Raw genomic sequence first — 18,101 nt, 5'->3', positions numbered from 1 at the left:
ATAATATATCATGATTTATTAATTGATTTATATTTGGTATCACCAAGATAAATCTGCAAAATAACTGGTAACTAAACCTGTCTTAATAAATGCACTGCAGTAAAATGTACTATTTACCCCCAAAATGTAAAGTCAAAGTATGACGTTGCATAAAATGGAAATAATAAAGTACAATTGGGCCTACCTCAAAATTGTACTTAAGTACAGTACTTGAGAAAATATACTTAGTTTCTTCACCACTGTTCAAGACACGAAAAGTAGAAGACTAGCTTTTTAAAAATTAAAAAATTCGGTGTCAAATTAACTTGTGTAAAAGGAAATAATTGGATTAATCTTATCTGTTTATTAAGGGCAAAATAACTCAAGGAAAAACAATATATAAAAAAATAATCAGAGAGCAGAAAGTAAATGAAACCAGATAACCTATCTGGACTCCACAACTGTTCAATTCCCAAAGAGCCTACTGAGAGCTGTCTGAGCTGATGTGATGACAGATGTGGTAACTATTTCAGGAAAACAAGTAAAGTATTCTTAAAAAAAAACTGATATTCAAACACAGTGACAAGAAAAAGACATATGTACCTTCCACATGTCGCTGGTCCCATTAATTCAAAACCATCTATTGGATGTAAAGGAGAGAAGCTCTTACAATGACAGTGTGTCTGATGTCAGAGGTGCATCCACAAAACATTATGACTGACTTTTGTAGCCAGCTGCAGCACTCATCAGTGAAACCTATTGAATATGTAGCTGCACTTTGTCTGTGGAAGATTGTAGAAACTCTGAATACTAGCCACTGATGTGTATTTTCTCATTAATTTTGTAAGATTTCAAAATTGAAGGTCCTGGCTGTGTCCACCTTTAACCTCATCATGCTCAACCTATAACATTACTGCTTACGGTAATTATTAATCAGTTGTAATGGATTATAAAATCACTGCTTCAGTGTGTGAACTTTCCTCCCTGCAGTTAGGCAGAGATGGGGAATAAAAGGTAAAAACTGAGTGTTGCGTGCCAGTGTTGCGTGCAAGCATTGCGTGCCAGTGTTGCGTGCGAGTGTTGAGTGCAAGTGAGCAGCGCTGCTCCTGATTAAAACATGAGCGTGTTCTGTGGGACGTGAGGAAGGGTGCAGTGGCTGCTTTGGGTGGGTACAGCTCCCCCTCTCCTTAGCCGCAATGCAGTGCAGTTAATCGCAGCTTTTACCTTGCAGGCCTCACACTGTGTATGACCACTCTTAACACTTCTCCTTCATAAATCTCCATGAGGTCAGTGTCTTAATGATTTTTTTTTTTTTTTTTGCAGTGTAAACACATTAAGAAATCTCTCAGAAGACTTTTTGTGTTTGATTTTCCATTCTTTATTTTTCATATTGCATATTCTCAGTAGTTTATACATAACACATAGTCATCTTTGCAGACCAGAAGAGTGAGACGCTGCAGCTCACCTGTCAGGAGAAGCTACGTTAAGGTCCACAACAAGCAAAAATTCAAGTACTTTCTATTTGTAAATATAATATAGACATTTGTATCTCCTTAAATATACGTATTTTTATATTCAGAATCTGTCACAATCTTTAGCTTGACATTGTTTTGACATCTATACCCTTGAAGGCTTGTGTAGGTACAGCAGGCCCCTGCGGTCCCCGTCAGCGGGATTCAGTTTAAATGCACTTGTTATTTATTAAGGGCAGTTGTCACATTCAGATAGAGTTTAAAGCATTCTGCATTCACTACAGTCATACATCAGAAGCATCTGGGGGGTGTAATGGCCATACTTAGGGAGCAGGGGGGGTTATTTGCTACAGAAATCACTATTGCTTACATACCATCACCTGCTTTGCTTTTGGACATTAAAGCTGTGTGCTGTGTGCATCCAGCCCCTCTCCTGCTGCTCTTTACCCTGTCTCATAGTTCTTTGGCGTCTCTGCCCTCTCCTCCTGCCTTGAATCACAGCCTTACTTCTTGGCCTTCTCCTCCTGCTTGCTCTCCTTTGACTCTGGGCCGGACGATTTCTCCACTTTCCCTGCCTCCTTCACCTCCTTGCTCTCTTCTTTACTGGCCTCCTTCTTTGGCTCTGGCTTCTTCTCGTCTTTCTTGCTCTCTGTTTTCTCGGGTTCGGCTTTAGGTGCGGACTTCTCCTCTGGCTTCTTCTCCTCCTTCTTGCCCTCTGTTTTCTCAGGCTCTGCTTTAGGCTTTGCCTCTGGCTCTGCCTTCTCTGGTTTAGGAGCAGAGGGTTTCTCCTCCTTGGCGGGGGGAGCACTCTCTTTAGGCTCAGACTTGGACTTGTCGTCTGCAGGCTTGCTTGGAGCGGCAGGTTTTGAAGCTTCTTCTGTCTTCGTTTCATCCGCCTTGCTGTCTTTCTTTGAATCAGGTTTGTCTGCCTTCTCTGGCTCTTTCTCCTTGGGCTTCTCCTTCTTCTCCTCCTTCACGGGTTCTTTTTCCTTCTCCTCCTTGACAGGCTGAGGCTTCTCCTCTTTTTTCTCCTCTTTAGGGGTGTCTTTTTCAGCTGCCGGCTTGGCCTTCTCTTTTTCTGGAGACTTTGGTTCAGGGCTCTTGGGACGGGGAGATTTAGACTCAGGGGATTTGCTGGGTGGGGATTTTGACTCAGGTGACTTCGGAGCAGGTGACTTTGACTCGTCTCCTGCGGGGGATTTGACTGCGGGGGACTTAGCGGGTGATTTGGGCATCGGGGATTTGGCTGTTGGTGATTTAGATTCTGGTGATTTTTGTGGGGATTTTGATTCTGGGGATTTGACAGCGGGAGATTTAGGCGGAGGGGACACAGCCTTTTCTGGAGATTTGGACTTCTCTTCCTCCTCACCTGCCTCCTCTTCCTCTCCCTTCTCCTCCTCTCCCTTCTCCTCTTCTCCCTTCTCCTCCTCTCCCTTTTCTTCCTCCTTCTCTTCATCTCCCTCTCCTTCCTCCGCCTTATCATCTCCTTCCTCGCCTTCTTCCTCTTCTTTGGTTTCCTCAGCCTCTCCTTCTTCCTCCTCTCCTTCCTCTTCTTCTTTCTCTCCCTCCTCTTCCTCCTCATCTGCCTCCTCTGTCACCTCTGTCACCTGGGTCTCATCTGTCTGTTCCTCCACAATGACTGTATCTGAGATCTCCTCTCCTTTTACCTTCAAGTGGGAGGAGATTCTGCCTTCAAAGTAAGAGTATGGACCTCCTCCTGACACGAAGCGATTCTCCTCTCCTTCCAGCAATTTCCTGTTTTAAAGACACACAGTCGGTGAAAAGGACAATAACTTTTGACATCAAGAGACCAAAGAATATATTTCATTAATGTGGGTTTAAATCCAGACAAACCTATAAGCAGCAATCTCAATATCTAAAGCCATTTTCACATTCAGCAGCTCCTGATAGTCCTTCAGCTGGCTGGCCATCTCCCAATTTGGTGGTTTTCAGCTCATTGTCCAGCTGATTGATGGTCTCCTGCAAAATGAAAACATGCTGCTTTACAGGTCAAATATTATGCAGATGGTATTAAAGGACATGTGCAATGATTGTGTTTTTTCCTGTAAATGAAGAGGTGTGTGTGGATTTCATGCCTGTAGTGAGTTGAGGTCATCATGGTGTCTGTCTTCACACTCTATACGCTGCCTCTCCAGTGACTCCTTGGTTCCCCGAAGAGTCTCCAGTTCAATAGTGCGGCTCTGGAGCTGACGGCGGTACTCTGCGATCTCCTCCTGGCTTCCACGAATTGCATTCTGGTTGGACCGAGCAGCTTCGGACAGACGCTCCATACGCACTGCGGAAATTGCACACAAAAGAATGCATTTAGGAATTGCATTTGCTGTGTCATATTGTCTGGCTTATATCCAAAAACAGCTTAACGTGACCTTTTGAAATTCAGCATTCTTAGTCTATCCAAGAAGATGCATTGTTTGGTTTTTCTTTGTTTATCTTGACCCTGAGACATTTGACCTGTCCTAAGAGACACTCTGCTGGCAGCCTGAGTAACCTTGACAGTGTCCATCTGTCAGTCAGGAGTCTGACTCAGCTCCCTCCCTCCTCCAAGCATGAATGAGCCACACTGCTGCAGTCAGCTGGACACCACACAGGGAAGGTCATATAGTTTGCACCTTTCATTGGTTATATCAAGTCAGCATGTATGTACAGACCAGGTCAATCTATGGATCATTAAGTTCTGAAACATGCAGCTCAGATAAAACCCTTTTTGGCCTTTGATGGTGTTGACTGTGTATTTGCACGACATTACAAAGGTCATGTGGATTTGATGTTGCATCTTGGAGTATAATAGAGGATTCTCACTTGGCCTTATCTTTATGTATAGCTTACTTCCAGGTCCTTGGTTGAATCACGACTTCAGTAAGGATGAATGTTTGAGATGTAATTTGGATTGTCTGCCTTCCACAAACAGTGACCTTGACTGTTTTATTGTAGAGGTTCAGGTCAAGGTAAGAGACACACACAGTGCACCATGGGGCCAAAGCAAAAACACACCCACAGTGAGTGCAAATGAATCATAGTCTCCTCTCTGTATGCCATCTCCATCCTGCAGTGCCTGACTTAAGTAAAAATTATTATTCTGCGGCAGCGATGCACCCACAGAGAGCACCCATCCTAACACACCCACATTTAAACTGGAGGTCGTATTATTTCAATCTTTGTGCATTTTATATGAATGATATCTGCCTTGATTTACTTAATTTGCCTGTAATCATTTAGGCCTTTTAAATGCCGTCTGTTAGGCTTAAGTAGCGGTCTGTGAGGCTGGTGAGAAAAGTATATAAATGCAGGGTCTGTTAATCTGCAAAGATGACTAAATCAGTGTGCTTAATTGTTTCAGGTCTCATATAACAAAAGAAAGCGACTTTTTTGCAACCATGATTAGTCGAGCACCATTCTGCAAGCGCTGCTCAATCACCTTAACCCTTTGAAACCTGGAGCAATATCACTTTTCATATTTCAGATGCTTTTCACAAGTGTTTTAATCTTTGAACTCTGAGCTAATTGATTTCTTTCAAAATTATGGGGAAAAAAGTCAATGAGAAACTTGGTATGACATGTTACACAAAGTGCAAAAAATTAGAGGATTTAGAAAATTATTGTAAAAATATTATTAGAATTTCTTATGCACTTTTTTTAATGGTCTTTGTCTCTTTTTTAAAGCTAATTTTCAGGTAATTTTTGTGCTTTAAGCCTAGTTCATCGGGTTTCAAATGGTTAAATAACCTTATTAAATAACCGTATGCATCACAATTAGGCTACAATGAAGCTGCAGGATTCAAATGTGAAGCTAAATCACAGGGATGCGACTTTAGACTTCAGCACCACGGACAGAGAATAAGCACGGTGCTGCAGGTGGAAGTTTCTTTTTTCTTTTTTTAAAAAAGTAACTTTTTCTTTTTGACCCAACTCACCTTTAAACCATTCCTCCGCGTGCGTTGAGGACTTGGTTGCGTGACCGTCCAGCTGCGCGCGGATCTCTCGCAAGGCGCCGGTGACGTCCACCTTGAGCGTGTCTCGCATGTCAAAGCTCACCTGGGCGCCTTGAATCTGCTCGAGGAGCTCGGCCACCTCTTCCTCGTGGTTCTTCTTCAGAAAAAGCGGCCTCCTCCTCCAGCGCGCTGAGCTTCTTGTCCAGCTCCATCCTCGCCAGCCGGCACTCCTCAACGTACTTTTTCATGGTGCGCGCAGCAGCCTCCAACTCCTCCCGGTTTCGCGCCTCATCCTCCAGCCTGACCCGCAGGTGCTGGATGTCCTCCTCCAGGTGCTCGTGCTCTAGAGCCGCACGGGCCTTCTCCCCGGTCAGCTGCTGCAGGAGACCCCTCAGGTCGACCAGCTCTCGCTCGTAGTGCTCCCCGACCGTGGCGCGTCCGGCCTGGCTTTGCCGCAGAGCCGCCGCTTCCGCCTCCAAGTTGCGGTTGTGCATCTCCAAGTTGCGCACCTTGTCGATGTAGCCGGCGAACCTGTCGTTCAGAGTCTGCAGGATCTCTTTCTCGTTCCTCCGTGTCATGTCGCCGTTGAAGGTATCCAAGCTGTCCGCGGTGGAGGGCTGGCTGTAGGTCAGGCGGCGGCGCTGGGAGTGGAAGCCGCTGGAGGACACGGAGGCAGGCCGAGCCTTGCGGTACGAGGTCGGACCGAAGAGGTGGTGATCTACCGTGAAGCTCATGTTGGCCAGATGAGAAGTGACTGCAGCAGGAGGGGGAGCTGGATTTATATATGAGGGAGGGAAAACTCACTAGTCAGCACCAGGACACACACATTTAAAGAGACATTTGCTCTCAGACTAGTACTGCCTGCGCAGGAGTATTCACCCTCATCAGTGTAACACCTTGTAGATGAGTTGTACTTTTAGTGAAGGTGTTTAAAGGTGATCGAGCATTTTCATATGTTGGCCCTAAACGGTGAAGAGTCTCCCTCCAACAATCAGATGTTTCCCGTCCACTGAGACACTTAAAACCCATCTTAAGACCCCTCTCTTTTCTTTAGCCTTTCATCATACTGAAGACATGCCTTACTACCTGCATATTGTATGCTGGTATTGACTTTACCTACTTTCTCCTATTTATGGCTGTTTTTATTTGTTCATTTCCTGTGTTTTAATTTGATCATGTCTGTTTTATTTTATCTGCATGTGAAGCACTTTGGCCAACGTTTGTTGTTTTTAAATCTCCAATCTATATGAATGTTACTTGACTTAATTTATCAAAGCAACAAATCTCAGAATGAAGCTTGTAAAATGTTCATCAAGTTAAATGATTAGGACACAAGTATTTTTGTATATTTAGGCCTATTTGCAACTATCATGCCTTTTTATAACCATCCCTGGTATGTTATTAATTTTGCAAGTTTTTGCACATTTTAAGGCATAGTGATATTTTGCTGTTGCTAAAGTCGGAGTGAACTGATTGTATGGGTGTGCGGTGTGTTCTGCTGATGCTCTCTGTAGCTGTAATGCTGCAGTGTGAGTTTGCAGATCCACGCAAACCCCCTGGGACTCAACTCAACTGCTGGGCCATTGACAGACTCTCCCTCTCTTTTACTACACACAAACACAAAAGGTTTCCTTCCTCTGTCATTCTCATCTCTATGTGTTACTTTTCATCTCTTAGTTTCTGCTTCTTTTTGTTGCTGAAGAGTAAATAATCTACAAATGTGTACATGCGGTTGCAGGCCGAACATGGCAGCACTGATAGCCTATATAAAAACTAAAAACAGCAGCCGCATGCACATCAGGATGTGCACTGAGCTGCGATGATACAGCACTCAGACAAAAACTGGGCTGCCTCTGCTGATCTAAAGGGATGTTTGCTCTGAGAAGAGGACAGCTCTGAGGAGCACGTACAGCACCTATTGATTACTCAGACTCAGGGTGAGTGAGTTTGCGCTGCATGCCTTAAAGGAGCAGGCAGAGCTGCCTGTTTCCCTTGAGATGTATGTTTAGGAATAGATGGTTCAGCACACAGTAATTTCTTTGTATCAGCCATTCTTCGTCCCTGTGAACATGTGTGCCGTCAGCTCAATGACACCCAGAGGACTGTGTGACCCCCAGGGCCCTCAGCTCCAGCAATCATGTCTGTCCTTACATCTTATTTTTAAAGGTGAAATCCATAAAAGTGCATCATCTATTTCTCAAATCTGTTAAAATGCATGTTGTAGCTCACTAGTGCCATATCTCACATGTTCAGGGGAGCTGGGTGCCGTGCAGGACAGATATAACATGCATCACATCCCTGGCCTCCACGAGCTTTATGTTTTATAAATGAGGATAATAAATAGAGCAGAGTAGCAGATTTCAGTTGTGATGTTATGAGGATCTTGTGTTCAGAAAAGCTCATGTTCCTCAATATCTTGTTATTTGAGCCAACTGCAAGCAGCTTAAGTCTACAGAAAATCACTTTTTACCAGCCGTGACAAAGTCGCAACGGCTGGTATTGTTTTCACTTCGTGAGTCTATGTGTGTGCGTGTTTGTCATGATGGCAAAATGTGGTCCTGGTGGCACCTATTTCAGTGGGAACTCCTACAGAAGTTGTTTTGAGTATTTTGCCACATGTCTGTCTGTGGGTGGATTTTGTCAATGCAATAGGGTCACAATCAAACAACATGAAGTCATGAACTTTAACAGTGTAGTTGAGATCAAAACGAAGGCCAAGTTTGCAGTTAGGTGTTGTCTGAGGAAGGGAGCTGGAAGTAGGGCCTGGATTATTGGCCCCTCCACTTCATGCATATGGTCAGTATTTGCATTAAGTCCCAGATCGCTGAATATCAGCTGGAATGATACCATCGCATGATGGTCTATAGTTCTCAATCTATGTGAGAATATACTAGCTGGAGAAACATTACAAACATGCTAGGGCACAGGTTTTCTTTGAACTTTTGGGGCCACACATATGTAGCAGGTGAAATGAGACACGTATAACTTCGGCAACACTCTGAGTCTACACAACATGCCTCCTGCAAACCGTGCCCACCACCGAGACAAGACACTTAAGGATAATGGAGCTCTGATACAATGACATTTGCAGTGACTAAATATGAGGACAAACATTGCAATAATTTCACTTTATCAATTTCATATATTTATTAGGGTAGCATCAACACACTGATTTTAGGGTATACCGTGACATGAAAGCTGAAGATCATCATACCACATACATTTGCTTATCTATGATATACTGAAAAAAATGCAACTGAATGGAAAATGTCCCTTTATTTTAGTTGTTTTCAAAAGGCTTTTGACACATACATCCACTTAAAATGGTTTTAAACAACTTAATTAGAGTAATAAAACATTTGTTTAACCAGAACTAACCCTTCTTTTTTCATTCCTGTGAGGGTCATTCTGACTGATAATAATAATAATAATAATAATAATAATAATTGTGTTTATCATGGTGACAGTGAAAGTGCAATATTTTCTGAGATGGTTATTGTACCCTGAAAATCTTATACTATTGCAATGCAAATAATTATCATAAATAAAGATGGAATAAAAGTAAACAAAACAGGCAGAACACAAAATAAAAGGTGAATGACTAAATTTTTTTAAAAGTATCAGAAAATATAAGAATAAATGCAAGAAAAGATGATAAAAATGATAAATATGTAATATAACAAGATGACACCACATCAGTGGGGATAAAACAAAGATATGATGAAAAAACAGATGAAACATGGGCATTGGTGACTATATTTGTATTCAGGAGAGTTTAACGCTACGCTGTTGGGAAGATGTTAAATTCAACCAAACAGACAGATTCTGTTGGTTTCTCAAATCTGCATTTCAGTTCCGCATGGGTGTATTCACATTAACTTTTTACAAACCTTTTTAATGGAAGTTTGAAGTCTTGCAATGTGAATGACATTGACAGAAGGACAGCATAAAAAGGAGGTGGGAGGCTCTTGCCATGTAATGACCTTGTCCTTGAAGGGATGGATGGAGACGGGAGACAGTGAGAGATGGAAAATAGCAGGATCGATTCAGAGGAAAATGTTAGAAAAAACTGAAATCTATCCCATAGAGAGAAAAAAATAAGTTGGGGAAACAGAATGAAAGACATCTTTGTGCATGTTTGTTCGCGTATATATGCAGCTGCATGTGCAAGTGCATTGAGCAGTGAATGTCAGGAGTTTCCCTTGTTTTTCCATTGTGGTATATTTAGAAGCTTTTTGAGATTTGAGACAATGAAAGAGGAGGAGCTGAGGGGTTGTGATGAAGGCAGACAATGGAGGTTGCAGACAACAGGGAAAGAGATGATGCACTGATGGGGGGATGACAGAGTGAGGGAGGGAGAGCAAATGGGTGAGAAAAGAGGGAGTCACCTTGGGAGGGACATCTAGAAAAATGGCTGTCCTGGAAGTCTCAAGGATGACTCAGCTGCAATACAATTATGGCCCTGGCTTGTGTTTACTTGCTTTAGACGTGTGTGTGTGTGTGTGTGTGTGTAAGTGTGTGTGTGTGCATGTGATTATGGAGGTATGCCACTGTGGCCAGTGCCAATGCTTTCAAGGAGAGGACGGAGTGTCAAACTGATTTAGGTTGTGCAATCATGAGGGTGTCTGTATGTATTTTTTGAGTGTTATAAGGCCAATGAGCAAACACAAACAGCAGAAGCACTTCACAGTTTGATGGCCATGAAAAAAAAACAGCTTGAAATTGAAGTTTCCAGAACACCGGTGAACTTGGTTAGTCACAGCACCACCTGCTGGACGGTTGGCAGACTGCCGGTGTAGTTTCCTGGTGTGTCCACGGGGGGCAGCACCGCGTTAAACACACTAATGTTTACTTCCGGTTTTAACTCCCCTTTGACAAACGAGGGAAAGTTCAAACAAAACAACAATCACTTTTCCACAAAACTGAGATTTAATGTGTGATAATATATAAACCGCTTTCTTTGTTAGACAGATGGATCCAGGAAAACAACGATTTGGTGAACAAATGGAAGGTAGGACGGTCTTGTTTAAGTGTCACGTCCTGTCAGCTGTTAACGTTAGCCTCTAACAGTTAAATGCTAATTTACTGTAACGTACATTTAGTGGGTTTTTTTTATATCGGTTTATGCTTGATACTCGATTCAGAGAGAAATAAAACAGCGTGTGTTTCTTGCTAATGTTAAATGTATACTTCTAGTAATATATACTGACATACCACCGATCTTTTTGAAAATCTTTTCGTTATTTCCATAAACAGACTGTATTTTCTTAAAAACAAAACAAAAACAAAAAACATGGGAAGGGAGCTTTAAAGCTATGAAACCTGAACAAAGTGGTTTGATTTCTTTTCAAAAGTGGAATGGGCAAGTTGGCAAGAAATGTCCTGCAAACTGCTAAAAAAATGTGAAAGGTGAAGAGAAAATGACCTGTAAATTAGCTTTAAAAAGAGAGCGAGAAAGAATCATTATAAACTTAACAAATATGGGGAATATATCAAGAAAAACTATATTTAGGATTATTATAATTATTTATATAAAAATAGGTGACAGATATAACTTATTATTAGTTGTATGTTTTATTATAAATTTATGTTATATTATTTTATTCCCATTTTATCCTTGTACTTTTTTGTGCTAATGTCAGGTCATTTTATTGTAGATTTTTACTAGTGTCTTGCTAATTTTTGAGTCATTTATTGTTACGTTACTCTTTGCCTTTTTTCCACGTTTTTGTGATAAATCAAGCCAATTTGCTCAGGTTTCAGTAAATGTTCAGTCTATGGTTGATGAATGATGAAGTGGCTAAACATGGCAATATCACACTATAAAAAGTTATAGTTAAGTGAAATTTGTATTGCTCCATGTCCATTAACTGATTTATCAAAGGTTAGGTATCAATATGCATCCAGTTGTAAAAACAGATCATATGTTTTATTTGTGAAATCTTTTTTTTGATAAGTAACCTATATCTACAGATTCCATGGAGTAAAAGGTTTCATATCTCCCTGTATATACTCATTTGGTAGCAATGTGAAGTACTATAAGATGTAAATACTCAAGTCAAGTATGAGTGACTCTAAATAATATTTATGTACAGTACTTGAGTAAGTGTACTTGGTTACTTTCCAGTTTGTTTTTACTTCACTATTTCAGCAGCCGGAAGGGGGAGGAGATGCCTGGAGTCAAGACCAAAGCCAGAACCATCTGAGATTGTGTTCATCAGAGTTTCACAAACTTTTAAGGAAAATCCAAGGTGTTTCATCTACTAATATAATAGCTTAATTTGCTATGGTGGAGAGCTCAGCGGTTACCTTTATGCATCCTCTGTCTCCCTCCTCTCCTTCCCGTGTGTCCCTCTCCTGCAGGTATCCCTCCTCTTGCAGATCACACACAGCTGGAGCTGACAGTGGTGTACAATGCCTGTGTGTGCTCTGCAGCTCAGTCTCAGTTCTCGGAGGCTGAGCTGCTCCTCAAACAAGCCACAGAGAGAGGTACGTTGAGAAATTATGGCAAAAATAAAATCATGATGCAGATAACATGGGAACTAATGCCACACATCCAGTTTTATGTTAGTTTAAATGATTGCTCAGCTCTGACTTATACAGTCTGCTCTTCTGCTCTACAGTTCTGCAGATGACTGGAGATGACCCCGTTGCTTCAGACCCTCCTGCATTTTGGAGAGCAATTCTCAAATCAGTGGGAAATGCAGCTTTGAATCCCTGTGTACTGCACCTTCTCTGTGTGCAGTGGGCAATATGGCTGTCCACCTGCCAGCTGAAAACTATACAGGAATTACAGGTGAGATCCTGTTTTTAAGCTGTGTTCCTACCTCACTTGATTGGTTTGGTTTAAAGGAACTCTGCTGCATCTTCACATTCAGTACTGTTTGTTTCGGTCAATGAGGTGGCTGTCATTTAGCCTCTGGTGTGGACCAAATTGCTGTACTCAGTCTACCTAAAAATAAAGGAGCTAAGTTAGTTTCCATTTGAACTCCCCCATGTGTGATGTAATCGATCAGAAAGCTATGCAATATAGAAAAATGCCATATATGTCTATAAATTCAGCAGTTAGTCTATGTCATGCTGGTGTTCAGGCCATTTCATCTCCCTCCTGACCTTCTATAATAGTTGGATTTATTCTGCAACCCCACAAAGAAATTAAATATGTTGTGTTTTTTGTTTGTTTGAAGAAAGAAAAAAAAAAGCAAACTTTTTCAAAATAATTGCTAATAAATAAATGCTATCCCCCCCATATCTCTCTTGAAATTAGATGTAACTGAAATTATATTTTATATGATTTCATGTGACAAAAATTGATTGATTGTTGGATTTTCCTGTCTCTGCCAGTGAAAAATGTATTTTTGCCAGCATGCTATAGTATCCAGTCTCCAGCTCTGTGGTGTACTGTAAAACTTAACTCCTCTGTCCTCCTGTGATGCAGGATGAGCTGTTCTCTGTGTTTGAGATGTTGCCTGCTGGAGTTTGGGATAACAGGTGGAGTGAGACAAAGGGAAAGTCCTCTGTCATTCCACTACTGGTGATGGATCCAAGAAGGCTTATTGAATTGTTGCAGATCTGCACTTTGATTGCCCAAGGTCAGTGACATTCGTTAGTGAATATTATATAATTGAATATAATATAATTATGCAATTTGCAAACCAGACCAAGATATAGTATGAATATTATGCACAGAGTTAATATCTTTATTTCTGGACGACAGTCAGTCATTCTCTAGACCCTGGACAGGCCGACACATATAGACAGACAACCATACACACACAGTCACACCTAAGGGCGATTTAGAGTCACCAATCAACCTAAGCTGCATGTCTTTGGACTGTGGGAGGAAGCCGGAGACAGAGAGAACGCAGACACGGGGAGAGCATGCCCCCGCTCATGGTCTGAACCCCGTTCCAATCGGGTTTTGAACCAGGGACCCTCTTGCTGTGAGGCAACAGCGCTAACCACGTCGCCACTGTGCCGCTTTATTTCTGGACGTTTGCTTTTAAATGACATATTTCACCTTGGTGTGAGTTATTCACTTTTTTGCACAGGTGCAACCGAAAGAGTAGAGGGACAGACAAACTCATTCGTAGTACAGGAAAAAGATTTGATGTGTTGTGGTATGTATATTGTGATTTGGGAGTACCTGTGAGTAGTTCACAGTAGGGCTTGGTGATGTGGTAAAAAAAAAAAAAAGAATTACAATGTTTATACTATTGATATTAAAACAAATTTAGCCACTTTAAAAAAGCCTACCTAAAAAATCACTATCATTCAAAGTGGGCACTATATTTAGAGTATTTTCACACTTTACCTCACCGTCACACAGCCTTTGCCTTTGGCACTACATTTCTCATCTGCTGCCAGTCAGCTGTTTTGGTCAGAGTTCTGTTAGCAGATGTTACGCAATCCGACTGAAACAAAACTTCAAGTTATAAACAATCTCAATATAGCATCCACTTAAACTGATATTGTACTTTTTAGGGTGGCATTTTTTTAAGTGACTAAAATCGTTTTGATATCAAACCCTTCGTACAGCACGGTAATGCTGATCTGTGGGGGGGGGGGGGTCTGTTTCTGCAAAGCGGGAATACGCTCACCACCAACTCTGTATGTAATAGACTGACTGTACATAAGTATCTCAAACAGCCCCACTTCAAAAATCCTGAACTATCCCTTTAAGTAATAAACCCTGTGTTTTGACCTTTGTGTTTCATGAAGGTGCAGAAAGATTGAGTGAGGGCTGGAGTTCAGAAGCGCTGTCTGGTCTGCAGACAGCTTCCTCCCTGCCTGCTCCCAGAACTCTTGTCGCATACACACACCTCCTCTCAGGCCTTTGCCTCGCCCGTATGGTACATATGCAGACAGAGTCCACACATACAAACAGAAAATGGGCATAACAGGCTTGAACATTTGCATGCAGTGCGTGTTTAAGTGTGTGTGTTTGATTTTTGTCTCCAGAGCCGCCCTCAGATGGCATTGCAGTGTTACAGGAAGGCACTGGAGACAGACTCCCAGTGTGTGTGTGCTCTGTACCAGAGCATGCTCATCTACAGACAGCTCGGCAACACACAGGCTGAGATACAAGCTCTTCGTTTGCTGCACTCAGTGAGTAGCTCAAGAAATCATCTGTCAAAAGCCTCTTCAAAGTGTCTAAATGTTTGCCTTGTAGATGTAGATACATTGTTTTTATTGTAAAAAAATACTATCTGCCTTTGTTATAGAAAAGCTTTTAGCAGGTGAGCCAACTGGTTTATTTGGGACACTGACACATATTCATGTAACTGTAGGCCTGCGCACTGAAACATGATGCCTCTTTTTTACCCACAGACTTTGATGTTGCCCTCTGCCACAGAGCCTGCTCCGGCTGGTACTCATCTCCTCTCCCCGTCCCTGCTGCTGCAGAGCCAATCACTGAGCAGCCTGCTCTCAGTTCCCTCTGCCCTCTCTGTCCTTCACAATCTGGCCCTGAAGTGTGTGCTCCACAGGAGGTGAGAGGACTAGCAAAGAGTCTCTGTCTTTTGTCACTGACACCTGACAACTGCTACAAAACAGAAAATGTAGATAAAGATTTGTATAATAGACACACAGTACTTCTTAGATAGGTGTTGTTGTTTTTTTTAGAGTGTCGGAGGGTATAGAATATTATTTGGATCTGCTGGCTGCCCTTCACTCAGATGATCAACATGGAGTAAGACTGGAAACACTGCTGACAGACATGCAACATCATTTACAGTGAGTTTGGATATGTTTTGGTGCATGCTATGAGCTCCTATGTCTCTGTCTCAGATGCATGCTGAGGGCCCTCCCCTACCGAGGTTGCCTGAGCTTTACCTGCAGGTCGGCGCTGCCTTGCTCATGGCCCAACGGCCCGCAGATTGCATGGCACTTTGCGATGAAGTTATTGTTACGACACTTGAGCTGCTGCCAGAGAAGGTGGTCTTGGAAGAGCCAGAGGAGAAGTGTGAGGCTGAGACCAGGGCGCTGTGTGCTGAGGGGGACAACAGGGTGGGGACGCTGCTCTGGACGGGGGCTGCCTACCTCCTCCAGGGTCACTGCTACACTCACCTGAAGGACTGGAAACAAGCTGTGACTCACTACACAAGGTACGTGAGATGAGGTTGGCTTTATTTCTGGCTTAAGTTATTTTGGAATATAAATAAACACATAAAACTGTACTTATATTACAGATGTCTGAACCTGCTGGTGAAGGTGCACTTTAAAAAGAGAGGTGAGTACTTTTTTTCTAAATTTCTTTAAACTTTGGACTGATATTGCCTGTTTTACACACCCCACAGCCACTGTTACATTTTATTCCTTTGATTCTTCTTTTGAAGGTTTCCCGCCGCAGATTCCTAGCGCAGATATGGTTGGCGAGCGGGGAACAGATCTGTGTATCCTGCAGAGGCTGAAGGGGCTTTCACTCGCTGGCAGGGGCATCAGTTTCACCCAGACAGACCAACTGAGAGAGGCGCTCAGAGACCTCCAGCTCAGCATGCAGGTCTTCCCAGGTATACACCCCACAGCTGTTTCTTAAAGGGGATCTATAATAATTTTCCTCTCAGACTAAGGGTGAATACAAGTGTTCCAGCACAGACAGTATGAGGAAAATATAGTTTTTTGAGCATTATAGCATGTAAACATGTTCTAGTAGGCACCCAAAACACAAGTTTATGAACCTGAAAATTAGCATTAAAAGGTCCCCTTTAATTATATATTTACAGCAGACCTTGAAGCTATTTTTGAGACAGCATTAATGCCAAAGCACTAGGGCAGTCATATGCACTTCAGGCCTATAGCTGAAACAAAGATTTGAATAAGGTCATGTACAAGGTCTGGTAATGACAGTACAGCAAAAGGGTCAGAATGACAGTGAAACTCATTTTCAACAAATCATTTCTGTAATTTAATGTTCATGTTTGTGCCAAGAATTGTATCTACTTGACATGTAGGACTTGAGTTTCATGTTCCTTTGTTAGAACATGTAACATGTAATCCCGCTGTGTGTGCTGTCTCAGAGTGTGTGTGTGCAGGGCTGTGGAGGGGCGAGGTGCTGTGGAGGCTTGGCAGGAGAAGGGAGGCTGCAGCCTGTTGGGAAAAGACCTGGAGCTTCAACACACAATCCTCAGCAGAGTAAGACAATGTCATTCTTATATTCAGTGTCTTGGCTTAAAGTTGTGGTTTATGATGTGCAGTATATCATACTGTAATTTCATTCTTAGCACTCAAATGCATTTGGTTGACCTTGTTACATGTGTAAAGCTCAAAATAGATGAGTATGTGCCCTAAAACCCACTGTGGAGTCATGGGGTTTGATTGTTTAAGTCACACTCAAAGGTGGGCAGGAACCCAGGAGACCATGCACTGTGTGGAGTGGGGCGAACATAGTGCATCTTGCAAGACAAAACTCACATTAACAATTGATTTGCCTCTTTCTGAAGATCGTCTTTACCAGGTAACACAACACAAATATATAATTTACTTCATCAGTAAAGTGAGACACCTTCAGCATTGTCCCATCCATGAGAAATACATCATTTGAAGTAGTTCACCATGTTCCACTGTACAGACTGATAAAATATGAACACTGTGAACTTTATGTGTAATATGCAACATGATAGTAGTACTATCATCGGAGTATGTGCAGTATAACATGTGGGCAAATATGCAATGTTTTGTTTTTATATATTTTTACTTTGTTTTCATAGATATATTTCATTTATCTTACTTTGTAATCATTGTCTTTTTTGCTGTTTTTGCAAGGGTAGCAGTTACTATAAAAGGTCTATCCATCTATCTATCTAAATACATTCAGTATATATTAATAAGAAAATGTAAGCAGTTTCAACTGTAAGCTTGCACCTGCCAGCTATTACTTCCATCATTACTACATTATCTACTACATTATCATCACTGCTATCATTTTCTCTGGCTGTTTGGCCAAGTTGGTCTTGTTCAAATATTTTTCATACAAATGAACTCAAATAGAAAGAGGAAAGCTAAAATATAATAAAAAAGTGGTAACTCAACATACATTCGGATGCCACATACATGTACTGCAGTCTGTCACAACTGGATCTAGACTTAATCTGATAATGTGCTGATGTAAGATGCTAGATATGAACAGGATATTTTTCAAAGAAAATAACATGTTAGCCCCTAGTAGTTTAATTAGTCAGTTTAATCAGTCTCTTACACATTTACAATGTTGTGATGTTACTCTCCTTTTACCTGGTACATGTGTTCTGTGTTACAGGAGTCTGCCTGTGTACCTACAGGAACCTCAGTCTGGCCCACTGTTGGACTCCACAGAGCTGCGCCGCAGAATCCAGGAACTTGGTCCAAGTGTGTCCGCCTAGAGAGACAAAAGAAGAATACCCTATCACTTACTAAACAGGATCAACTTTCTCTTGCCTGTGAGCTGAAACCCATACCCACAACAAGCATGTATCTACTAGGGCAGTAAAATAAACAATCTTGAAAGGGCTCGTGGTGTTTGAAAGTGAGATCATGGTGTGTGTGATAAACCAGGCAGGTGGTTTATGCATGAGATGGAAATTACCTGACATGTTTTTTTGGTCACTGAAGGTCTGAACTGGCTTGTAGTAAATAATTAGAATCAGAAATACTTTATTGATTCCCTTGGGGAAATTGTGGTTCGTTGCAGTCGCTCTGATGCCAAGCTTTTGAGAATTATAGA

At 41.9% G+C, this 18,101-nt stretch overlaps 2 protein-coding genes across 2 annotated transcripts; one reads left to right on the top strand and one right to left on the bottom strand.

Annotated features, from left to right (window-relative positions):
- Nucleotides 1–1,341: 1,341 nt before the first annotated feature.
- Nucleotides 1,342–6,166, bottom strand: LOC121944285 (neurofilament medium polypeptide-like). The gene is given in 6 exon segments (XM_042488022.1): nucleotides 1,342–3,206; nucleotides 3,306–3,388; nucleotides 3,390–3,431; nucleotides 3,548–3,747; nucleotides 5,384–5,567; nucleotides 5,569–6,166. Coding segments are annotated over 6 exon segments (2,328 nt in total). The 5' UTR covers nucleotides 6,136–6,166; the 3' UTR covers nucleotides 1,342–1,954.
- A 4,183-nt stretch (nucleotides 6,167–10,349) lies between these two features.
- On the top strand, nucleotides 10,350–17,964 carry fancg (FA complementation group G; the record flags this gene model as incomplete). Its single annotated transcript, XM_042488645.1, has 14 exons — nucleotides 10,350–10,412; nucleotides 11,556–11,652; nucleotides 11,765–11,890; nucleotides 12,025–12,197; nucleotides 12,840–12,993; nucleotides 14,123–14,253; nucleotides 14,363–14,509; nucleotides 14,732–14,892; nucleotides 15,026–15,092; nucleotides 15,191–15,507; nucleotides 15,592–15,632; nucleotides 15,739–15,912; nucleotides 16,420–16,534; nucleotides 17,658–17,964. Coding segments are annotated over 14 exons (1,869 nt in total), but the record flags the coding sequence as incomplete, so codon positions are not given.
- Between the last annotated feature and the right edge of the window lie 137 nt (nucleotides 17,965–18,101).

The sequence above is a fragment of the Plectropomus leopardus genome, chromosome 6, assembly GCF_008729295.1.
Source record: "Plectropomus leopardus isolate mb chromosome 6, YSFRI_Pleo_2.0, whole genome shotgun sequence".
Lineage (NCBI taxonomy): Eukaryota > Metazoa > Chordata > Actinopteri > Perciformes > Serranidae > Plectropomus > Plectropomus leopardus.
Note: the sequence above shows the minus strand (reverse complement) of the source record. Positions and strands in the feature narration are given on the sequence as shown.